At 41.4% G+C, this 25,681-nt stretch overlaps 1 protein-coding gene across 1 annotated transcript; it reads right to left on the bottom strand.

The window, feature by feature from the left end:
* Nucleotides 1-651: 651 nt before the first annotated feature.
* LOC139467550 (uncharacterized) lies at nt 652-19,951 on the bottom strand. Its single transcript, XM_071249084.1, has 3 exons — nt 19,908-19,951; nt 17,351-18,607; nt 652-781 (listed from the first exon to the last, which is right to left on the bottom strand). Exons 1-3 carry the CDS (start codon nt 19,949-19,951, stop codon nt 652-654), a joined length of 1,431 nt encoding a protein of 476 aa, XP_071105185.1.
* Between the last annotated feature and the right edge of the window lie 5,730 nt (nt 19,952-25,681).

Here is a 25,681-nt window from a genome sequence, read left to right as displayed (position 1 = left end):
TCCCTTCTATGTCCCTCCTATTGACCAGTCAGAATCCACCTTTTATATCACTTGCATTTGCTTCAAACAAAATGGCGGCGAATATATGTTATACTGGACATGCACTGTGTTTATGGAACACTGTTGAAAGTTCAACAGATTTCAATTTTGTGTAACCGCGTTCCAAGGTAATTTGCCGAAGAACTGGACTTTCATCATTGAAGAGTTTGATTTGATTAAATGAAGAAAAGGGAATCTTTCATATAACAAGAATTTGTTTTAGACGCAAAATATGAATAAACGCAATGATGCATTGGCTACTCAGTGGTCGTGAGATATTGTTGAAATTATTAATATAAAATATTGTGTAATTTATGAAATGTGAAGCAACTAATGACAACAGCCTGAAGGAACACAAAGTACTATTTGATAGCTTCCAATCCTTACATATCACTAATGGTGGTATGAAGTTGGAGATGGTGTAGTGTTTGTTTAAACTGGACAGTGTTGTTGAAACTATCCTGAACTCAAATTATACAGAACGGTGACCTACATTTCGTAAGAATAAATATTAGAGAAGTGTCTACGATAACTGTCGAGGTTCGGCGTCGACAGGAAGGTTAGGTATGTTTCTACGGTCAACTTCAGCTGCAGTAAAACCAGCGGTGATTCCTAGCGCAGGAAGGTGCAGATACCTTCAAAGAGATCGGGCATTGCCAGGAGAGCACTCAACCCCTCGTGCTCCCTCCGACCCCCCTTCCCTCTCCGACCCCCCTTCCCTCTCCAGGCAGCGTCTTCAAGTCTGTACATGCAAGAAAGGTTGTTAAGTATTGACAATATCAGTTCCGCGACTACCTCGTCTGTCAAACACTTTCTTACCTGCGAAACTAGCTGGTAGTGCAAGTCTTTAAATGAGTCGCATGTTATATTGTTTTGAGCAGGTCAGTGTTACTTACTTAGCGCATCAGCCTGACCTAAGTTCTGAACACCTTAAATTTTGTTTGTTTGTTTGTTTGCTTGTTGTTTAACGCCGCACTTAGCAATATTCTACCTATATGGCGACGGTCTGTAAATAATCGAGTTTGGATCAGACAATCCAGCGATTGACATCATGAGAATCGATCCACGCAATTGGAATAGAATGACATACATCAACCAAGTCAGCGAGTCTGACCACCCTATCCCGTTAGTTGCGTCTTACGACAAGCATATAAGTCGCCTCTTACAGCAAGCCTGGGTTGCTGAAGACCTATTCTACTCGGGATCTTCACGGGTGAATGGATGGTTTAAGAGTTTCACTACTCATTCGGGGGACAGATAATCCGTGATGTCGAGCTTCGAGGTTATTTCATATATTAGGAAATAAGTCAAAATATTTACGAAAGAAAATCGTATGAAATGGGAACCTTACAGAGAAACGTCACTAATGTCAAGATATTGTTCAGAGAACGTAATGCTATCAATTTCTAACGTCATGAAAAACTCATGACGTGACATCTTATTATTCTCAACAATGATGGAATGTGAGGCCATAGCGCTAATCATCATAAACAATCGCTAAAATACAAATGTACAAACATTGCAATTAAGTTATGTTATATCACTTGATCCTTTTTACCTTACAGGTAAAATTGTTTGTGAAATTAGAGCACTTTATTTGTTATCATCATCGAATGACATCTTCGAGTTTATATTTCAGGTTTCCCTACTGAGGCCCCTACTGAAGGGTGTTCATGGAACGAGACAGTATCAGTTCTATGAGGGGAAATGGATTTAAGCGTATATAAGCGGATTTAAGTCAAAATGATTTGTTGCGTCTTAAGGCCCCGTTTCACTATCAAAAACTTTTATCAAAAACTTGGTCAAAGTCCATTTTGACCACGTTTTTAATATTGTACCATGCCGTCAAAAACTTTAACAAAGTTTTTGACGGGACTTTGATGGAATAGAAACCGATCCTATTTCTCGTCAAACTTTGATCAAAGTTTGATGACGTTGATTTAATTTAGCCAATCAGACTGCAAGGAACATTTACCCCTTTTCAACCGGAAGTACATATAGTCAAGTCAAAATGAGTCAACTATTTTGGACTGACGAGATGTTGGAAGAATTAATTGATTTGTTTCAACAAAGAGCAGCCATTCTCGGGACCAAATATGCCTTTGCCTACCCGGACTTTGACGGCCTGTCCAAAACTTTGATGAGTGTAAACAGTCCAACTTGGACCAAGAAAACTTGGTCAAAGTTTTCTTTGACCAAGTTTTTGATAGTGTAACGGGGGCTTTACAAGAGAACTCTTGTACGGATCAGTCTCCCGTGATGACGTCACACGGCCTTGTATCACATTGTTGTTAATCACAATGCATAGTCAATAATAAATACAGCTTTGTCACATATTTGGTACTATCATCGTTCAGTTACGTGTTGCCATTCAGTACTTCTGCTCATGCGCACTTCACATACTACTTCCGTTACATATGTTGACATTCGGTGCTAAAGTTGTTATCCGCCATGCTTTGTGAGCTGAAAAATACCACCTCCTCCCTCAACACCACCTCTTAGACATGTTCACAGTCTCAATGTTCATATTGTCTTTTTACCGGACATGCTTCACAATTTTTAAATGTATCAGGGACAGTGATACTCAGTGTTAATATTGCGGTTTAGCAGTTCAGATTCCTTAATGATCCAGGGGTTATTTGTCTCCCTCCCCATCAGTCATAGCTGTACACATCTAGCTTAGTTAAATATCTATAATCTTTCAGGGGATATTGTCTTTTACCAAACATTCTGTAATTCTGTAACTATCCCTAGGGACATGGATTCTCATGAAGTTTAATATGCAGTTTAGCATATCCATATCTAGCGTTTAGGAGTCACTAAATAGTGTTGATGGCACGCTGCCAACTACTGTTTCTGATACACAGAAGCGTAGGTCGTACACTCGACGGCACCCTTCATGCTGGGGTCATAATGACTGATGCTCCGTCAAGCTGCCTCGAGTTCTGGTGATGCTCATTCACATGCGGCACTATATCTTTGTAGTTTGCAGCCAATTCTTAGGCATGTAAACTGTCTAGTTAAGGTTGATGCCCAACCACAGGTTTCATTGTTAAAGTTGTAGTTAGCATAAACATGAGAAGGGGCGGTCGGGTGGCCTATTTGTTAAAGCGTTCGCTCGTCACGCCGAAGACCCGGGTTCGATTCCCGACATGGGTACAATGTGTGAAGCAAATGTCTGGTGTCCCCCACCGTGATATTGCTGGAATATTGCTAAAAGTGGCGTAAAACTCACTCACTCATAAACATGAGAATCCCCCGACGCCAAAGACAATTGTCATGTATGCAATGGACCATGGTATAATACAATTTTGATACCTAGTTTGTCAGTAATCCTGTTTTTGTTAAAGTTATAATAAACTAACATTGATTTACGACAGTCGTAGCGCTTAGATTGCTTCGTGAAAATTGGCCCTTGACCACATTCATAAATGTATCTGTTCACAAATATGTCTATGAATTGCGACTATTGTAAATCTGTGTTAAAAACCGGAGGGGCCTTAAGGTTTTCCACTGCTAAGCCTTTTGATCGCCTCGCCGAAGTTTCGGGTTCTGACAGATAAATTGCTGTTTTTTCTCTCACATTGTCAATGTACTGTTCTACAGGGCGTGGTCTGTGTTCAATGTGACGTTCAAAAGATTTTCTATTTAAGTAATTTCGTTCCAGAACCACTTGCTGATGAACTGGACTTTTCCCATACTATATGCACTGGTAAAGTTAAATACAGCGGATTGATTGATCGTTCGTTCGTTCGTCCGTTCGAGCGTGTATTCGTTCGTTCGTTCGATTGGGTCAAACGCCGCTTTGAAAAGTATTTCAGCTATATCACGGCGTGTCAGCTTGATGTGGGAGGAAGACCCGAAATGGTGAAGAAACTCACAAGCACGGGTATGGTGCTGATAAACCTTGAAACATAATCCGTGTAATTAATATAAAACCAGGATGGACTGATCAACATTAAACGTCAAGCAATAACCAGCAGTGTTTGGTACTTCTACAACATCTTAGACTTTGAATTCAGTTGAAGACGTGCCAGAAAATATATTAACCATAACGTTATACTGTAAACCATCTGTATTTAGAGTGTTAATGTTTTATACATTTCCTGTTTACATTTTAAACACTACACTGCATGATAACTATACAACATGCGTATGGTTAGATCGCACATAGCTGTTAATACCTCAGCGTGTAAGTTCTAAACGTTGCTAACTTGCATTGTAAGAGACTACTGAAAATTATGTAATGTAAAGTGTCTGCCAGATAACATGAGTTTGGACGCAATATTTTAATTTTCTAATGACACACCATGGTATGAAAGAGATACATCTTTCGGTGTCGTAGTTTTGCTGTTCAGTGTGATATACATACTTGTCAAAAAGTTGTCCGCGGAGTTTTACTATCACCTCTAACTGAATACAGATATCTAAAGACTTAAATCATTCCTTCATGGCTGATGATTTTTTATACTTAAATTTTAACATGAAACTGACCAATGTTAAACACAGGTGTTTAGATCTACCATTCGCACTCTAAACATACTGTGTTGAAAATACAATCCGCATTTAGGTCAATACACAACGGGTCGGAATTCCCCGATGTCATATGAATGCATTTGACCACACTTCGAGCATTAGCCGCAATGATCTCTGGGTAGGAACGTGGCATATGACGTCATGTTTATTCTCCATTTTGCTTCGTCCACACGTCTGGCAAAGGTGTTTAGTACCCCACGGTGCTGACAAACTTCGAAACATAAATCGGGACGGACTGGGATTCGAACACACGATCACAGGTTTCTGGCGTGCCAAGGGAAGCAACTCTGCACAACGTATGGAGGCGACTGGGCCACCCGTGTCCCGTCATATTTAAGGTCATGTTAATGTGAAGCATTGCTCTGGTAGTATTAAATATATTTTATAAAATTAAGACTATGCAATTCGATCTCACTGAGGTTGTTAAAGTGTTTATTTGTTGTTTTGTTTCGGGATTTTTCACCTGACGATGTAGACAAGGGTGTACAGAAAGCGTCCAACGAACATTCGCCAAGTCTGATGGTGTTCGTGATTAGAGTGAGTGAGTGAGTGAGTTGGACTTAACGCCGCTTTTAACAGTATTCCAGTTACATCACGGCGTGTCAGCTTAATGTGGGAGGAAAGCCCGAAGTGATGCAGGTCTCAGACGTTTACCACTTCGGGGAAACCAACGAGCACGGGTATGGTGCTGACAAACCTAGAAAGATAATTGGGGCGAACCGGGATTCGAACCCACAATCATAGGTTTCTGGCGTGCCCAAGGGACGCAACTCTGCACAGCGAATCGCGGCGCCTTAGACGACTGGGCCACCCGTGCCCCTAGTGATAAGAAATACAATTACCTATGCAACTGTCAAAGCTGAAAATATAAACCTCTTTTCTTGTCCTACATTTAGAAAGTCCATTATCCACGTGCTCACATTTTGTACTAATTTGTGGCCCGTGGAACGGAAGTTGTAAATCCCACTGCATTCAGGGTCGTGGACATCCGACTTGATTAACTGAAGTGTTTAGTGTTCTATTGATTGTTCCTTATTTTGTGTTTATATAATTCTGCTATTCAGGGTGTAAAGTACAACTATGCAACACACAATTCCTATTGTCACATTAATGATTCTATTCCAACAGTTAACTTTCTCTGTGAATAGAGGAGCTTTTGTCATCCAGGTATGTCATCATCATCATGTTTGTAATAGTCATTTAATACATAAGATGATATAGTTATGCTGTCAAGAATAAATCTCTTCACTTACTTTACATTCGCTTCGGGTTGTCAGCCTTTAGTCTATTATATTATTCCTACTTTCACTTTGGCAAACCTTGCTTTACACGTGACTGGTTTTCCAGTATATCTTTACGCTATATTATAGGCATTGTTTACAGCAACAAGGACAGATACTAGCCCGAAGAGTGATAACATGTAGCATCTCTCTCTCTCTCTCTCTCTCTCTCTCTCTCTCTCTCTCTCTCTCTCTCTCTCTCTCTCTCTCTCTCTCTCTCTCTCTCTCTCTCTCTCTCTCTCTCTCTCTGTTCAAGCATAATCTGTATGATAAATGTACAAGACCACTGTAGACTGCGCTACATGGACATCAGATGTTCACACGTTTACATCTACTTTGACAGTACTAGTTTACTTGTGTTTAGTCGCCAGATGTTTGATTCCTAAACACAAGTAGCAATGTAAACACGTTTTTGCGTTTAAAAGGGTGAGACATTGGTTAAACAGTTAGGTGTTTATTTTGTAAACACCAGTACCGTTTAGAAACTAACCTATTGTTTAATTCGTAAACACTTGTTAATAACATAAACAGTGTTTAGATAATAAACACAAAACGGTGTTTAAAAAGGTGAGACAAATAAGCGTTTAATTTTGCGTTTAATATATAGACACTCATTTTTAGAGTGTAAGTCAGCACTAAAGGTACACGTTATGTAGAATATCTGTCAATATCTTCTGACGTGAATAATTGACTTACTAGGGAGAACCATGATGCGCTGAACACTGAGATCAAGTGTAGAAAAAACAAACAAAAACAACAACAGAATATTGATAGATTGACGCTGATCAGTTTTGTTTTCATTGTAATTATTTCTGCAACGCCAACATCATCTACGATGCTACGTGGTGGGCATCAACTCACGACGTCGGCATGCAGTCTGGATAGCCTTCTCTCGTACACGCTGTATTTCCACTCTCCTCTCCCCCGGAATACCTGACAGCCGGCAACGCGGGGGTGGGGCTGTCAAACACGTTACATCGCGGTACCCACAAGGACGGGGAATATTTCATTATCGTAACCACTCTGGCTCTTCAGAGATTCTCGTATGAATGAGTCAATACATCAGAACTGACAGGTGGAGACGAACAATGGTAAAAAGACCTCGTCTTGAAACAACGACGACAACATTCCGATCGTATACCGGTGTTGCAGTTTCATCGATACTTTGAGGAAACCACTTTAAGTACAGTACTTTAGGGAACTGATTCATTACAAAGTGTCGTGAAAGCGAACACATAGCACAGACTAATGCACACTTGTCTCTAAGTTCATACGTTGTCATGGAAACAGATTGCAATGGCATTTCAACCATTGACGGAGGTTTTATAATGCGATAAAAACTCTCGCTAGTGTCAACTGTGATGCTAGTATATCAGTCATTTTATGCCATATGTTTACAGGATTGTGTTACATCAGTTTGGCAAAACTGGTTAGATTGCATCTGATACCTATTCCAGGTTAAGTGAAACTCGCTAATACGGAGACCCCTCGTAAAGAGCGATTCCTATGAGGACTCGTTATTCCGAACACTTGTTAATCCGGACGACTGGAAACAACATCGCGCGGACTAACAAAGCATTCCATGTCCTTTTCCTACAAGTGAAGGTGAAGTGGTTACAACGCCCTTTCTTCAAAATATTTGCAAATAGTTACCATAAATCTTGGAGATTTGGATCTTTTGCAATAATATCATATAATCGGGGTGTGTTCAAATCAAGGTTATTCATAAACACGCAATTTAAAAAAATATTTTTTTCATCATTTTTTATTTTACTTAAGCCAGGCTGATGCACTAAAGAAGAAAACAACAGCTTATGTCTGCTCTGCACAGAATTAAATCATGCGACTCATTAGAAGACTTGCACTACTAGTTTGTTTCGCAGGTAACAAATGCGTTTTAGTAAGAGAGGGTTTGACAGACGAGGTAGTCGCTGTACTGATATTACAACCTTGCTGGCAAGTGCAGACTACAAGACGCTGCTTTGGGAGGGGTGTCGGGAGAGGGGAGCTCTCCAGGCAATGCCCGATATGTTCAAAGGTATCTGCACCCTTATGCACTCGAAATCAGCAACGCCACAGGGCACGACTGTAACATCGTCGACAGGGGAAAAACTTTATCATTTCAGACTAGCCTCCACAGGAGAATGTATGACAATGCTTGGCAGGCCATTGTGACGTTATAACCGATGACGTCACTATCAAATACTATCACTAATCTGTCTGCTAAAGAAGCTGATTGGCAGTACCTTTAACACCACACTGTTTATTTAAGAAATAAACAACGAGTGGGAGTTGTTTATCGTACATTAAAACACTCAAGGGAGAATAAACCGTGAAGGACGCAGCCCCGAGTGGTTTATTCTCCACTGCAGTGTTTTATTGTACGATAGACAACGACCACGGATCGTGTATATCTTACATGATATATACACATTATGTACACCCTCTTTAGGGATGTTGATATAAATGTAAGATCTTTAAAAACAGTTACCTTACTTTTGATAATGATGAATCCCTAAATAGAATCCGACCTCGGCAATGTCGGACAAGTCCATTTATTAACAGTTGGGTTAAGTTTGGTATTTCCCGCATATTCTCACAATCCTCACTCAATTATCTGTACATTTTCTCATAATACCTATTGTCATATCTCTCCCACGTTTGGATGCGACCGTTCGGCCACTGCGTTTATCTGCGTACCTCAGCTACATCTATTGGGGAACAACTTACATGACACTTCCCTCTAAAAAATAACGTCGACGTCATCAAGTTGCGAGCGCATGTTCGAATCTCAAGATGACGTCATGATAGAACAATGTTTTTATCGTTAAATATAAGATATCTACGCGATAAATCGCAAAGAACAATGAAGAACGAAGTGTGGTTTATTTCAGTGTTATATTATACATAAACAACACCAACTCGAAGTTTATTTCTGAAATAAACTACACTTCTTTCTTCGTTGTTCTTTACGATTTATCGCGTAAATATCTTCTATTACTGTTTACAACCTGAAAATGTTGGAAGAAAGAGTTGGGATGATAAATGGAATCTCACCTTCGTGCCTATTGATATGAAATATAGCCACACTCGTCAATATGACTTTGCAAGACTCGGAGTTAAAGTTAAGTTACTGAGACACGTGGGAGAGATTCTCGGTGTTTCTTTTCAATACCTTTTGTCCAAAACTTTCAATCAAAGGTCAAAGTTACTGGAGTTCTATTTTTAGATGGCTTCGGGGTATGATGCTTTTGATTTAGGAGAAAAGAGATTGATGGAACTTTCATATAAATTACCTTAGTCATACCCAATACTTTCAAGCCTAAAAAAAACATACTTAATGTAACTTTCCTGCCTTATGAAACGTTGGGTGTATGATTTAAAGTCACTATATTTAGAAATTTCAACTATGTTATTTCATCATTTTAATTGTTTAACTTGTTCAGTGAGAATACTTTAAGACCTTACGTTTCCTTGGCTGATAACACCGATACACGAGGGTTGATTTAAAAGAGCCTCTGAGCCTCTGAGCCTCGCAAAGAGTGTGAAAAGCACTGCTAACCAGCTTCTGTTACAGAGAGATCAGTGATGTCATTTCATTGTGATATCATGGTAAGCCTCGGCAAACCTCGAAGTTTTAAACTTTTATCGATTCGTGTGGATATATTTAATATAATTATATTTATATATTTATATTCTCTATGTAACATCTTCGATACAATTACGTCCTTTAACTTTGATATTCACCTCCCTACTATCTCATTAAAATCAGATCTTAGTTCTCGATACCGCTTTTGTTCGGTTTTCAGATTTGGAATCGCGAACTTTGTCAAAATATTTTCCAAAGCGTTGTCCGGTATGGAAGTCGCCATTTTGAAACCAGTGCCATAAAACTGGAGAGAGCTGCTTCCTGATTGGCTAATTTCGACTTCCTGTTCGACATTTGATTGGTCGGTCGAAGTTCGCGAAAGGTCGTTCTGACATGACCCGTAATGGGATGTCCTCAGATCTTTGTTTAGCGGTAGCGAGAACTAAGGTCTGATTTTAATGAGATTGACCTTCCTATCGCAGGCTTATTTAGACACTTACCGTATACACTTCTCTTCTATTTATTCTTACGAAATGTTCCTCTCCGTTCTGTATAAGTTGGGTTCAGGATACGTTCAACAACACATAGTTATATTTAAGCATGGGAAGAGTGAGTGGGTTAATATTTAACGTCGCATCGGCATTATTCCAGGTATATCGCGACAGGATGGGAAGATACCAAATTGCTGTTTCTTATACTGCATGGTTCTTCAAGCTGTTGTCTTAGTTGCTTCATGGGTTATAAGTCACGCAATATTTTGTAATATATTAATAATTTCAACAAAATCACACGTTTTCCCAGTTTTATATACGACCATTGCACAGCCAGTGATGTATATTTGCGTGTATTCATAGTTGTGTCCAAAACAAATTCTTGCCATTTAAAAAAATCCCTTTTCTTCATTTATTCAAAATGTCGAGAGGGTGAACTCTGCAATGGTGGAAGTCCAGTTCTTCAGCAAATGGCCCTGGAACGCGGTTACTTGAAAAAGAAATCTGTTAAACGTCATACTGAGTGTTCTGTACACAGTACACGTCCAGTATAACGGTACCCCGGCAATGTTAGTACTCTATAATAACACTACTATATCAGTTAGTCCTTTTCGGCACGTGTCTCTCTCAGCCCGTGACGTACATCTCAGAGCCTCTTTAGCGGCCCCAGTACACAAACACTGGTTCCATGAACAGGTTTGCCATTGTTCAGCCTTAAACAAATTCCAAACTCGCTACCCAAGGCCACGTCCGCCCAGATTTGTGAGTTCACCCAGTGCATTGATTAGGTGCACTCATTACATAGGCTGCAGAGGTAGAAAGATCACAATATTTAAATGGAGAAGTCCGCTTACAAACTTATCAAGATAAAAGATATATTCAATATCACATTCATAATAACATTCATATGCACAGAGGTTTGACTTTAGAACTGATGATAACAGCGGCTATTCATCAAAATGTAAACGCGATTCTTTCTGGGTGGGTTAAAAAACTAGATTCCATGGGATATATAGCTTCGATGAGATCTAGTGATATCTCCTAGGAGAAACGTGGGTGCGAATCCCGGTTCGCCTCGATTATGTTAGCATTTACCCGTGCTCATGGGTTTTACCAAAGTGATAAACGTCTGATACCTGCATCACTTCGTGCTTTCCTCCAACCTAAATACTGTGAATACTGTTCAAAACGGCGCTAAACCTAACTCACTCACTAACTCCTATGAGACACCATGCAAAGAAATTGCATCGCAATGCTTAGCAGACCATTGTTACGTCATCGGTTACCATGACGTCGAACAAATGACATCACTAATCTCTAGCTGTACTTTACACTGAAGACACTGATTATTACTGTTTACAAACTAAATAAGTTGGCAGAATGATTTTGGATGATAAATAGAATCCCACCTTTGTGTCTTTTGATACAAAACAAAATATATCAACAGTCGTCAATACAATTTTAAAACTTCTTGGCAAAACTTTTTTGGAGACAAGAAGGTGAGATTCTCAATGTCTTAAAAAAATAGATGTTTTTCAAAACATTCAAATTCAAGCCACATTTACATGAGTGTTATTTTCAGATCTATTCAGTGTATGGGAAAAGAGTTTGATGGAATCCTGGATGCCAACTTTCTTTACAAATTCTCTCAATTCAAATCATTTAAGACTTTGAAGTGTTACAATTCAGACGATTTTTAATGCAAGCCATGACCAAATTTGGATTTGATAACTTTCCTGCCAAAAGAAACGTTGAATTTATAAATAAAAGTCACTTCATTAACAAATTCCGAATTTTCTTTTAAATTATCTTAATTCAAGTCATACCCAATACTTTCAAGCCTAACAATAATTTATTAAACCATACTTAACGTAACTTTCCTGCCTAATGAAACGTTGGGCGAATGACTATATTGAGAAATTCCGACTGTTATTTCAACATGTTAATGGTTTAGCTCGTTCAGTCTGATGGATACATTCTGAGCCTCACATAGAAGGACTTGAACTGAAAACATTAAAATGATGTATTTTTCAACCTAATCCTCTTTAACATTGATACACTGTTGCCAACGATGTTTGAGGGGTTTTATCCAAGATTCGTAGACGTCCTTCTCATGGCTGTCCAAAAATTTCTCCACAGCTGCTATGATGCCATCGTTAGAGGCGAAGTTCGTTCCTTAGAGCGTTCTGAACGTTTGGGAACAGATGGGAGGCTGACGGAGCGAGATCAGGCGAATAAGGTGGGTTCTGGAGAAGTCAAAAGCCACACTCGTGGATTGTAGCCATGGTAATGGAAGCTTTTCTCAGCTTCCCACGTCTCTTAGTCTTTCCTCCCGTAATTGCGTCAATTGTGCAGCATAATATGCTCCGATCAAATTGGCCCTTTGGAGGATAGTCCACTAGGATGACAGCCTCGGCATCCCAGACCAAGGACGCCATAGCCCTTTCAGCTGAAGGGATAGTATGTGTCTTCGTTGGGGGTGATGATGTCACACGTTTCCATTGTTTTGATTGGTAAGACTCAAGCTGGAAGTGGTGAACCCAGGTAGCAGCCATAGTCACACATCGTTGTTGGTGTTGTTGACATGACAGGCCTTCCAGGACAGGGGCGTCTTCAATGCTACATCTCACACGTTAAAACTGCTTTTCAGAATATCATCTTGTTGAGTATATGATTTTAAGCGACGGACTGTTTGATATTCTGGGTTTTACAAATCTCTCTCTCTCTCTCTCTCTCTCTCTCTCTCTCTCTCTCTCTCTCTCTCTCATGTTGGTGGCATCTAGGTACAAAGAAATCAGTAAATGACCACAAAGATCAATAAATACTAACTACATTATATTTAAACGTAAACTAGTAAATCGCGCTAAGCGCGTACCAACAGCGGAACCAGTTTATCATGTTCATAAACAAGCTCCTCACAACGATAACCCGTTCGCGGAGCTCTCATGTTACCGAGAGTGTAACGAAGGTGTCACGCGGTAAGAAGGAGCTTGGTTCATAAACAACAAAGGCGGATAACTCTAAGTTACTCGCTCCGACCGACTGCCGCTAAAATTCAGTTCTCGACATTTTACTAACACTTCAATCACTTTCTGCCACTGACACTACTCGTACGTTTACAACAACCTCTACAGTTACATAACAAGGGGCATTACTCGTTTGTAATGATCGTTAAAACGGGCTTCGTAATCCGGGCAATCTATTGGGGACATTACTGTACGGTTTAACGAGGTTGTACTTTCATTGTATCCTAGGTTTTGTACGTACATTGGATAACTCCTATATCAGCTCTGTAATCGTCGGTATACACATAGTTACATCTTCAACTGTCTTCTAAATCTCTGCACCGTGCAGGATGCTGCACCTATTTCATTATGGAAGATTTTACAGAAAGATTGCCTCTCAAAATACCCAACAAACCCTTCTTTGTTTGTATGGCGGCTGTTTTCACGTGGGATGCGAGTGTACATGTGTGAAATGACATTCAGACGTCAGATCATAAAATAAGATACATTGATCAGAAGGCAAATTGTCATAAATATATGGGGTGGTTTAAGGGCGGCATGCCATCAGACAAACAAAGACGGCATGTTGTTTATGTGGTATAAGATTACATTTCAATGTAATGAACATTCCCTAAATTGTTAGGGGCAGAATGACAGCTTTAATACCGCAATAGCCGTATTTTAAAATATGGCTGGCATGCTGTCTTGATGGGGCAGGGCGGTTCGCCATCCACATCCCTAACTGGTTCTTGTTCGCAGTGACCGGGTGATTCTTTTTGAAAAGTAAACTCGAGCTCTTGACAGAGACTGTGCCCACAGCCTGACCAATTCCAGGCTAAGACGATATAGGCGCCTTATGTGAAACTGAAGCATTGTCTGAGTGTGATTAGCGTGTCATTAATTGCTTGAGTCACATTCATCACAAGCTGTATGAAGTCAATCAAAGTGATATTAAAATCGTTTAAATAAAAATTGGAAGCACTGCCAATTTCCCGAGGATAGGTTCCCTTTAAATACAAAGGGTGGCCGAAAGGTTATGAGCCTAACTAGGATTGACTGCGTTGATGGAGTTGGTTGTTAATTATGTCTCAACTAATCCCCTCCGCTGTCCACAAAAAACTACCAATGATGCTGGAATGCCGGAGCTCCCTGTGCAGAAGGCATCCTCCTGATCATCTTCATTTGTGTAATGCTTGCCAGACATTCCTTTCTTCAAGTTTGGGAAGGGATGGACATTTGACGGCGCCATGTTCAGGATGTTTAATATAAGTCCTGCATTGCAGCCAAGGAGACAACAGACTTGTACACAGGTGCATGGTCCTGGTGGAACAACACGCCTTCGGTGATTTTTTCCCACGAGGTTTAGCCTTCATATTCTTACGCAGTCGTATCGGGAAGTAGACCGCCAGTAGAATGCCTTTGGAACCCCAGAAAACCGAAGAGATGAGGTGAGGTGAAGTTGGGTTTAACGTCGCGTCCATGATTATTGCACTTATATAGCGACGTGCATGCACGTGTGTGTTTGTGTGGCTGCTTGTACTCAGGACTGATGCCGATCTATAGTGCTAGCCCACTGAGATACCATGCCGCAGTTTAACATGAATACCCCACTCAGACACAGTATACTGACTCCGAGCCGACCAGTCCTTGTTTTAGCCCCTTAATGCCGAGCGCCAGACAGGGTAACAACAAGTACCATCTTTTAATGTCTTTTGGTATGACGCGGCCGGGGATCGAACCCCGGACCTTCCGCTCTCCGGGCGGACGCTCTACCACTAGACCACGGAGGCGGTCAGAAAACCGAAGTCATCACCATGCCAGCTGATGAAACATACTTTGTCTTTTTCGGGGGAGGAGATGTTAGGTGTGTCCGCTGATTTGGTTGTTTAGTCTCTGGCTGATAGAAGGTATTCCTCATCTCGGAGCATCTTCGAAGCTCTCCCTCCTCTGGAACCCCAATGCCCACCTCTTAACAGTGGCACGGGAAGGAGCATCGTCATGTCCACATGGATAGATGTTTGAGTTAGACCTTTCTGTTGTAGGTACTTGATGACAGCGCGATCGCCAATTTTGTTCATTTTCATCAACCGAGAATCAAGCCTGCAGACATATGCTGTCTGGTTGTGTACTATGTTCAAATGGAACCTGTAATTATTTAATGTATCGTGCTTAATGCATGAAAACTGTTAAGGATGTATTTTCCCCATTTTGACTTGTACCATGTGTTCCCGTGTTTTTTTCAACAGTTGACTTGCTGTTGCCTGTGTTTGTAAAAGGTGCTACCGCTTTTGCGAACACCTGGTATAATCACTATTTGACAGTGATTCATAAACACTTGATCATGATATTGTCGGAATCCTACAATCGACTCTGCTTTTAACAGATATTTCTCATGAATATGGAAAGGCTTTTGTCGCTTTTATTTAAATACATCATTAGTGTACATGTACTTAGGCTCAGAAGTTTTCAATCACAACTCGTATATACACGTCAGTAAGCACTAAACTATAATAGTTGTAAATGTGCCAACCATTGTGCCACGGCATCCATTAGCGTTCGCATTTTTCTTATGTTAACAGTTAGAGTGTGGCAATGAGAAGGCTTGTGTTACTTTGAGGGGTCTCATAAACTGGAACCCGCGGCAACTGGGGTTCTGCTTCGATGCGTTGATGGGACCCGACCTTTGATCCACTGACTTTATGGCCACAGAGGTCATTGGTGATGATAATCACTCTCCAAGTTTCACATCGCATGAATGCTTGAGGGGATCTTTATATTTCTACGTATGTAACCCGTTCGTGTCTATTACATTCCCCGTGTGTTTCCATCACATGTCTATTACATCCCCCGTGTAATCCGTCACCCTGTCTGTTACATACCCCCTGTGTAATCCGTGACCCTGTCTGTTACATACCCCCTGCGTAATCCGTGACCCTGTCTGTTACATACCCCCTGTGTAATCCGTCACCCTGTCTGTTACACCCCTGGGTAATCCGTCACCCTGTCTGTTACATACCCCCTGTGTAATCCGTGACCCTGTCTGTTACACCCCTGTGTAATCCGGCAACCTGTCTGTTACACCCCCTGTGTAGTCCGTCACCCTGTCTGTTACATACCCTGTGTAATCCGTCACTCTGTCTGTTACATACCCTGTGTAATCAGCCAGCCTATCTGTTACACCCTGTGTAATTCGTCACCCTGTCTGTTACATACACTGTGCAGTCCGTCACCCTGTCCGGTACACACCCTGTCTTATCCGTCACCCTGTCTGTTACATCAACTGTGTAATCCGTTACCCTTCATGTTACACCCCCTGTGTAATCCGTCACCCTGCTTGTTACACCCCCTTGTGTAATCCACCGCCTTGTCTGTTACACCCCCTGTGTAAACCATCACCCTGTCTGTTACACCTCTGTGTAATTCATCCTGTCTGTTATATCGCCTGGAAAGCCCGCCCATACATCAACGTTGTATGGAAACGAAGTGCAATTTCTATAAAAAAACAAGATGTATATTTATGTGCTCGAACTTCAAGATTTCTGAAAATAGTTCAAAACAGTGGTTCTTTGAAATAGTTAGTTTCTTTGCATGATTTACAGTAGAAAAACAAAAACATTTATCTTCCATGTACGCAACCTTCTTGCGTCATGTTTCTCTCCTCTGAATTAGCGGAGACTGAACAGTGAGGCAGAAAGTTTTAAATGTAAATCTGAAAAACAAACCGATTCAATTGAGGAACTAGAAAGGGTACCTGCCCTTCTGGCGTCAATGCATTTGATAGCACCGATTGTCGTTGACAGCATGCGCTCTGTCGTTATATAACTGTAAGGCAACGTATTATCACTATTGGCTATTGTGTAATTGACTGCCATATCTGCCATGTGAGTTGGCTGGACGTAACGCCGTTTAACAATACATATACTCCAGTTGCATCACCACCTGGCGATTTGCCGTGGATGGAAAGACTGACGTAATGCAGGTCTTGGCGTTTCGGTCACTCTATGGCTGAAATAATGCCGATGCGAAGTTACATCTTAGGCGTTTCCGAATAAGTATTGTTTTACGCCACTTCGCCAAAATATGTCTCAATAAATGCTCATTCGTCAGCTCTTGGGGTACTGTATCAACGCGTCTCCGACAGTGGCGTGACACATCCTGGCGTGAAGTCCTCACTCTCATCTGGCCACCCGGAGTGCGGAGGGTCGGTGTTCGATTCCCTGGCCGCGACATACGAAAAGACGTTAACAGATTCAAGTTGTTACCCTGCCAGGCGCTGAGTACTAGGGGACAAAATAAGGGCTGGTAGGCTCTGAGTCAGTGTACTGTGTCTGAGTGGGGTATCCAAATTATACTGCGTCATGGTATCTCAGTGGGCTAGCATAAAAAAGGAGCGTGAAGCTGAAAATGTACACGTTAAGGACATAGTTGTGAGGCTGAATGTACACACTAAGGACATAGTTGTGAGGCTGAATGTACACGTTAAGGACATCGTTGTGAGGCTGAATGTACACACTAAGGACATAGTTGTGAGGCTGAATGTACACGTTAAGGACATCGTTGTGAGGCTGAATGTACACACTAAGGACATAGTTGTGAGGCTGAATGTACACACTAAGGACATCGTTGTGAGGCTGAATGTACACGTTAAGGACATCGTTGTGAGGCTGAATGTACACACTAAGGACATAGTTGTGAGGCTGAATGTACACGTTAAGGACATCGTTGTGAGGCTGAATGTACACACTAAGGACATAGTTGTGAGGCTGAATGTACACGTTAAGGACATCGTTGTGAGGCTGAATGTACACACTAAGGACATCGTTGTGAGGCTGAATGTACACGTTAAGGACATCGTTGTGAGGCTGAATGTACACGTTAAGGACATAGTTGTGAGGCTGAATGTACACACTAAGGACATCGTTGTGAGGCTGAATGTACACACTAAGGACATAGTTGTGAGGCTGAATGTACACGTTAAGGACATCGTTGTGAGGCTGAATGTACACGTTAAGGACATAGTTGTGAGGCTGAATGTACACACTAAGGACATCGTTGTGAGGCTGAATGTACACACTAAGGACATAGTTGTGAGGCTGAATGTACACGTTAAGGACATAGTTGTGAGGCTGAATGTACACGTTAAGGACATAGTTGTGAGGCTGAATGTACACACTAAGGACATCGTTGTGAGGCTGAATGTACACACTAAGGACATAGTTGTGAGGCTGAATGTACACACTAAGGACATAGTTGTGAGGCTGAATGTACACGTTAAGGACATAGTTGTGAGGCTGAATGTACACACTAAGGACATAGTTGTGAGGCTGAATGTACACGTTAAGGACATAGTTGTGAGGCTGAATGTACACACTAAGGACATCGTTGTGAGGCTGAATGTACACACTAAGGACATCGTTGTGAGGCTGAATGTACACACTAAGGACATAGTTGTGAGGCTGAATGTACACGTTAAGGACATAGTTGTGAGGCTGAATGTACACACTAAGGACATCGTTGTGAGGCTGAATGTACACACTAAGGACATAGTTGTGAGGCTGAATGTACACGTTAAGGACATAGTTGTGAGGCTGAATGTACACACTAAGGACATCGTTGTGAGGCTGAATGTACACACTAAGGACATAGTTGTGAGGCTGAATGTACACACTAAGGACATCGTTGTGAGGCTGAATTTACACACTAAGAACGTCGTTGTGAGGCTGAATGTACGCGTTAAGGACGTCGTTGTGAGGCTGAATGTAAGCGCTAAGGACGTCGTTATGATGGTAAATGTACACGTTAAGGACATCGTTGTGAGGCTGAATGTACACGTTAAGGACATCGTTGTGAGGCTGAATGTACACGTTAAGGACATCGTTGTGAGGCTGAATGTACACGTTAAGGACATCGTTGTGAGGCTGAATGTACACACTAAGGACATCGTTGTGAGGCCGAATGTAGACACTAAGGACATCGTTGTGAGGCTGAATTTACACACTAAGAACGTCGTTGTGAGGCTGAATGTACGCGTTAAGGACGTCGTTGTGAGGCTGAATGTAAGCGCTAAGGACGTCGTTATGATGGTAAATGTACACGTTAAGGACGTCGTTGTGAGGCTGAATGTACACGTTAAGGACATCGTTGTCAGGCTGAATGTACACGTTAAGGACATCGTTGTGAGGCTGAATGTACACGTTAAAGACATCGTTGTGATGGTAAATGTACACGTTAAGGACATCGTTGTGAGGCTGAATGTAGACACTAAGGACATCGTTGTGAGGCTGAATGTACACGTTAAAGACATCGTTGTGATGGTAAATGAACACGTTAAGGACATCGTTGTGAGGCTGAATGAAAACGTTAAGGACATCGTTGTGATGGTGAATGTAAACACTAAGGACGTCGTTGTGATGCTGAATGTACACGTTAAGGACATCGTTGTGATGCTGAATTTACACACTTAGGACATCGTTGTGATGCTGAATGTACACGTTAAGGACATCGTTGTGATGCTGAATGTACACGTTAAGGACATCGTTGTGATGCTGAATGTACAGACTAAGGACATCTTGGTTAGGCTGAATGTACACGTTAAGGACATCGTTGTGATGCTGAATGTACACGTTAAGGACATCGTTGTGATGCTGAATGTACACGTTAAGGACATCGTTGTGGTGATGAATGTACAGACTAAGGACATCTTGGTGAGGCTGAATGTACACACTAAAGACATCATTTTGAGGCTGAATGTACACACTAAGGACATCATTTTGAGGCTGAATGTACACACTAAGGACATCGTTGTGAGGCTGAATACACACGTTAAGGACATCGTTGTGAGGCTGTATGTACACACTAAGGACATCGTTGTGAGGTTTAATGTGTTCTAAAGATATCATTGCTGTGAGCTGCTGGGAACTGAAAGGTCAGAGAATCAATCCCCCATCATCTAGACGCATCCGCTCACCATCTGATCCCACGCAGCATCTCTGCCAGTGACTCATATGCCATTGTTACGTTCATCCCACGATAACAACACAACATAATGGATTTATTCCGCGAACCAATGCAACACTAAGTCATACAGTTACTAGTGTGTAGTCTGAACACTGTAAACGTCCCTGTTATATCAGTCTGCCAATGGGTTTGGACAAGTTAAACAACGTTCCAAACGTCATTGAGATAATGGGATAAGAAAAAAGAGTTTGTGTGTGGAGTAATGTTATTTTAACTCAACGGTTATTCTCTACCACCTGTGTTCGACCATTAGGGCGTGCAACGCACCACCCCTGTCTCCCCCACCGATAAGTAATAGGTTTAGAATCACAATAAACCAATGTAAACACCAACACCATTTCTCTCTGTAGATGAACGTAAATAACTGCTTCCTTCTCTTTACCTCTCTATTGTATGTTTCGCTCTGTATTTATTCATGGTGTAGTTCGCCTTTAGAATGCTCTTAAAGACAGGGTCGTTGGAATAATGATCTTTCCCGTTAAGCTACTGCTTAGACTATTGCTCTGTCCGTGGTCCTACGTTACATGTGTTCTGTTATAGGCAAACATGAACAGTGTCTTTTAACCATCTGTCAAAGCTAGTGTTGCACCAGTTTGGATCATCAAGAACAGGAGATGTAGAACAGCCTACGTAAGTCTCCTAGCAGAAACGTCTCCATAAACCAGACGTGCTTGTGACTCTGTTGTCCATGCGTTAAATCATCAACAGGGATCGATTCCACAAAAAAGGGACGATGGGATAGTTTTGTGGTTAAAGCATTAACTCGTCATGCCGAAGCCAGGGTCCCATTACAAACATGGGTACAAGGTGTGAAGCCTGTTTCTGCTGGAATAATGGTAAACCACACAGACACACAGACACAGACACAGACACACACACAGACACAAACACACGCACGCACACACACACACGCGCGCACGCGCACACACACACACACACACACACACACACACACACACACACACACACACACACACACACACACACACACACACGAAATACACAAATGAACACACGAAATACACAAATGAACACACACACACAAACACAACAAGGCTCACACACACACATGAAATACACACAAACACATGAACACACACAAAAACAACAACACTCACACACATATGACACACACACAATCACAACAACGCTCAAACACATATGACACACACAAACACATAAAGACACACAAAAACAACAACGCACACACTCACGTAACACAAACATGCCAACACATAAACACACACACACATAACATACACACAAACACAAGGCACACGCAAATGACACTCACACAATCACAACAACGCATACACAACAAAGCATACACACACAAAAGCAGGAATGCACATACACTTATGTAACACACACATTGATAAACACACAAGCACAGCAAGGCACACACATAACAAACAGACACTATCAATATCACACACACAAACACAACCACGAACACACACATATAACACACACATATTACACACACACACGCACGCAAACACAACCAGGCGCGCACACACATATAACAAACAGACACTATCAATATCACACACACAAACACAACAACGCAAACACACATATATGACACACCCACACGCAAACACAGTCAGGCGCACACACACATAACACACACATGACAAAGACATACACATATGACACGCACACACAAACACAACAACGCACATACCTATATAACATATGACACGCGGGCGCACGCACGCACGCATGCACGCACACACGCACACACGCACACAATGGGTTACTGGATGAAGCTTGTTCTCCGCATCTGATCGTCCGATATAATATTACAATGTGAGACAAACTCATTTACTCTTAAACAGAAGATATGTTTCAAACATTATCTACCGTACTGTCAGATTGCTGGCAACTGTTGGCATATTCCTACCCCAGGTGAGATAGGTATATAACCCCAGGTGAGATTGGTATATAGGAGCTGCCAGGAGACGCTGCCCTAACGCCAGTGGCGCATGCGAGGTGTTGAAAACAATCATTGTGTATCCCATCTCTGAGCATGCAGATCAACAAAGTCCGCTACAAACTGTCAACACCGATAAGCGCAAATACATCTTCTCTTTTCCCCGTGTTTCCATCAGCGAAGCCCAGAACATTTTAGATAACACTGTACGATTATTTGTTTTTGGAATGTGAGACTATGTTGAGGACGAGGAACAGATTAACACTACGTTACCGGTGAACGTTTTACAATTATAGAACTGCAAGGTATTTCTCATTCTTTTCCTCTATGCCAATTTTCTCGGTGTTTGTTTCTCAAGGAACACGGTTTCAGTTGATCAGCACGTGAAAACTATGTTCTAACTAATTGTTTACACCAGATAAACATTTCTTTTGGGGCAGAAAACTGTAAAACCTGTTTAGAACAACATCAATACTCAAACAATGATATGAATGTAACAAATGTTATATTTGGGATAACGCTTTCTTAGTAAAGTACAGATTCTAGTACTTTTTGGGGTTGAGTCCCATCCGGGATTCGAATCCACACTCCCAGAGTGAGGCACCTAATCGCCAGCACACAAAGTCAGCCATCTAACCAACTTAACACATCGAGGCGTCCACAAAAGTCTGACAACTGGTAGTCTAGATCACGTACTTTGTGTTCCCCTCTGACAAGTTGTAAATTGGCACGGCTCCCGTGGCCAAAAGCTATGCACACACAATGCCATTTAGAAAGTGGTGAAATGTTACAAATATTTATATTTGGGATAACTCTAGTTCTGCACCATGACTGTGGAATATATTTATAAATGTTAGTCTAGGATAACACTTTCTAGTTCAGATTTAAGTACAGATTCTAGTCGCATCCGGGATTCGAGCCAATACTGTCAGAGTGAGGCACCTAATCGCCAGCACACAAAGTCATACATCTAACCCATCTAACCTTCTCAGCCACCGAGGTTTCCTGACATACCTAAAACTCTACTGCTTTCCTCCCCACATTAAAAGTTGCTGTATCCCTCTGCCTACATAAACGATGCTGCTTTCCTCCCTACATTTACTTGTGCCATATTCCTCCCGACATTGGGTGCTGCTGTATTCCTGCCCACATAAAATGCTGCTGCATTCCTCCCTACATTAACTGGTGCAGTGTTGCTGTATCCCTCTGCCTACAATAAACGATGCTGCATTCCTCCCTACATTTACTTGTGCCATATTCCTCCCGACATTGGGTGCTGCTGTTCCTGCCCACATAAAATGCTGCTGCATTCCTCCCTACATTAACTGGTGCCATATTCCTCCCCACATTAAGTGTTGCTGTATCCCTGCCCACATAAAATGCTGCTGCATTCCTCCCTACATCAGGGATGTGAGCAGGTTTTCCCGAAAAAAGAGGAAAGTCTATGGGGGTCTGGGGGCATGCCCCCCCAGAAATTTTGATTTGATTGCATTTTAAGCAATTTCGTGCAGTTTGAACAACATTCACACCAAGAAATGTAATAAGTCAATGGCAAAAGTCAATAAGTCAAATAAACAAGATGACAGATGCAGTAAAATTTCGAAGTTAAATCAGTACTTTTAAAAAATCGGGCATAGCTTACGCGCACCTGGCTACCCGCCAGGTCTGGGAGCAATACTGCCATAAACTTCAACCCCCATCCCCCAGACACAAGGACAACTGTCACAAGCGTGCAATGTCTGACCCTTTCCCCATGTTGAAGCATATTGAAAACAACTTACCTTGTACTTACCTTTTGATGAAAAAACAAAACTCCATTGCAAACATAAGACATTAATACAACATATAATCCCAATGTTATGGGGTTTTGGACGCTGAAGAAATATTCATAGTTTTCTCGCTAATCACATGAACTGTAAAACATCTCATTCACTTACAGGCTAAAAGACAACTTTATCTTAAAAACAAGCCATCATCGGACTCTGAGTATTTACAATTTCTGTGTGACGCCACACCCCACGTTATAGTGCAAGTATTCGTGACAGAAAACGTATGATGTCCGAAACCCTATGCTGGTGAAAGCTCTGATCGAAAACAGGACAATCCTAGATGGTTGTCCGGTTTTCGATCATATTTTTCGGAGTGTTTTTTTTTTAAAAAAATATTAAATTTTTACGCGGAAGATGATTTTTTCCGAGGACTACTGTTTTAAAAAACGCGATTTTCCGCGTTTCACATCCCTGCTACATTAACTGGTGCCATATTCCTCCCCACATTAAGTGTTGCTGTATCCCTCTGCCTACAATAAGCGATGCTGCATTCCTCCCTACATTAACTGGTGCCATATTCCTCCCCACATTAAGTGCTGCTGTATTCCTTCCCACATAAAATGCTGCTGCATTCCTCCCTACATTAACTGGTGCCATATTCCTCCCCACATTAAGTGTTGCTGTATCCCTCTGCCTACAATAAGCGATGCTGCATTCCTCCCTACATTAACTGGTGCCATATTCCTCCCCACATTAAGTGTTGCTGTATCCCTCTGCCTGCAATAAGCGATGCTGCATTCCTCCCTACATTAACTGGTGCCATATTCCTTCCTACATTAAGTGCTGCTGTATCCCTCTGCCTACAATAAGCGATGCTGCATTCCTCCCAACATTAACTGGTGCCATATTCCTCCCCACATTAAGTGTTGCTGTATCCCTCAGCCTACAATAAGCGATGCTGCATTCCTCCCCACATTAAGTGCTGCTGTATTCCTGCCCACATAAAATGTTGCTGCATTCCTCCCTACATTTACTGCTGCCATATTCTGCTGTATCTCTACCTACATTCAGTGCTGTAGACTAACATTTAGTCCCAGAAATAGAAGAAAGCCCCGATTAATGCTTAATTTCAGTATATTCCAGCTTACGTTAAGTCCTGCTTTATTCATACCTACAGTGAGTGTTTCCACTATCCCTAACAACATGACATTCTGCTGCATTCCTCCCTGCATAATTAAGTTCTGTCATATTGCTCTCTACATTAAGTACTACTATATTCCACACTACATTAGGTGCTTCTATATTTCTCCCTACATTAAGTGACGTTTATACATCCCTACACTAAATACTAATATATTCCTCCCTACATTAAGTGCTGCTATTTTCCTCCCTAGATTAAGTGATGTTTTTATACCCCTACACTAAATGCTGCTATATTCCTCCTTACATTAGGTGCTTCTATATTTCTCCCTACATTAAGTGATGTTTATACATGCTATACTAAATGTTGCTATATTCCTCCTGATATTAAGTGCTGCTATTTTCCTCCCTAGATTAAGTGATGTTTATACACCCCTACACTAAATGCTTCTATATTCCTCCTTAAATGAAGTGCTGCTATATTCCTCCCTAGATTAAGTGATGTTTATACATCCCTATACTAAATGCTGCTATATTCCTCCTTACATTAAGTGCTGCTATATTCCTCCCTAGAATAAGTGATCTTTATACATCCCTACACTAAATGCTGCTATATTCCTTCCTATATTAAGTAATGCTGTATAGCTCCCTACATTAAGTCCTGTTTATTCACCCCTACATTAACTTCTGCTATATACCTCCCTACATTAAGTGCTTTTAATTCATCCCTGCACTAAGTGCTTCTATATTCCTCCCTGCATTAAGTGCTGCTATATTCCTCCCTATATTAAGTAATGCCATATAGCTCCCTACATTAAGTCCCGTCATATAGCTGGAATATTGCTGAGTGCGGCGTTAAACAACAAACCAACCAACCTG

This window comes from Haliotis cracherodii, unplaced genomic scaffold (assembly GCF_022045235.1).
Source record: "Haliotis cracherodii isolate W230 unplaced genomic scaffold, xgHalCrac1.p SCAF_2, whole genome shotgun sequence".
Classification (NCBI taxonomy): domain Eukaryota; kingdom Metazoa; phylum Mollusca; class Gastropoda; order Lepetellida; family Haliotidae; genus Haliotis; species Haliotis cracherodii.
Note: the sequence above shows the minus strand (reverse complement) of the source record. Positions and strands in the feature narration are given on the sequence as shown.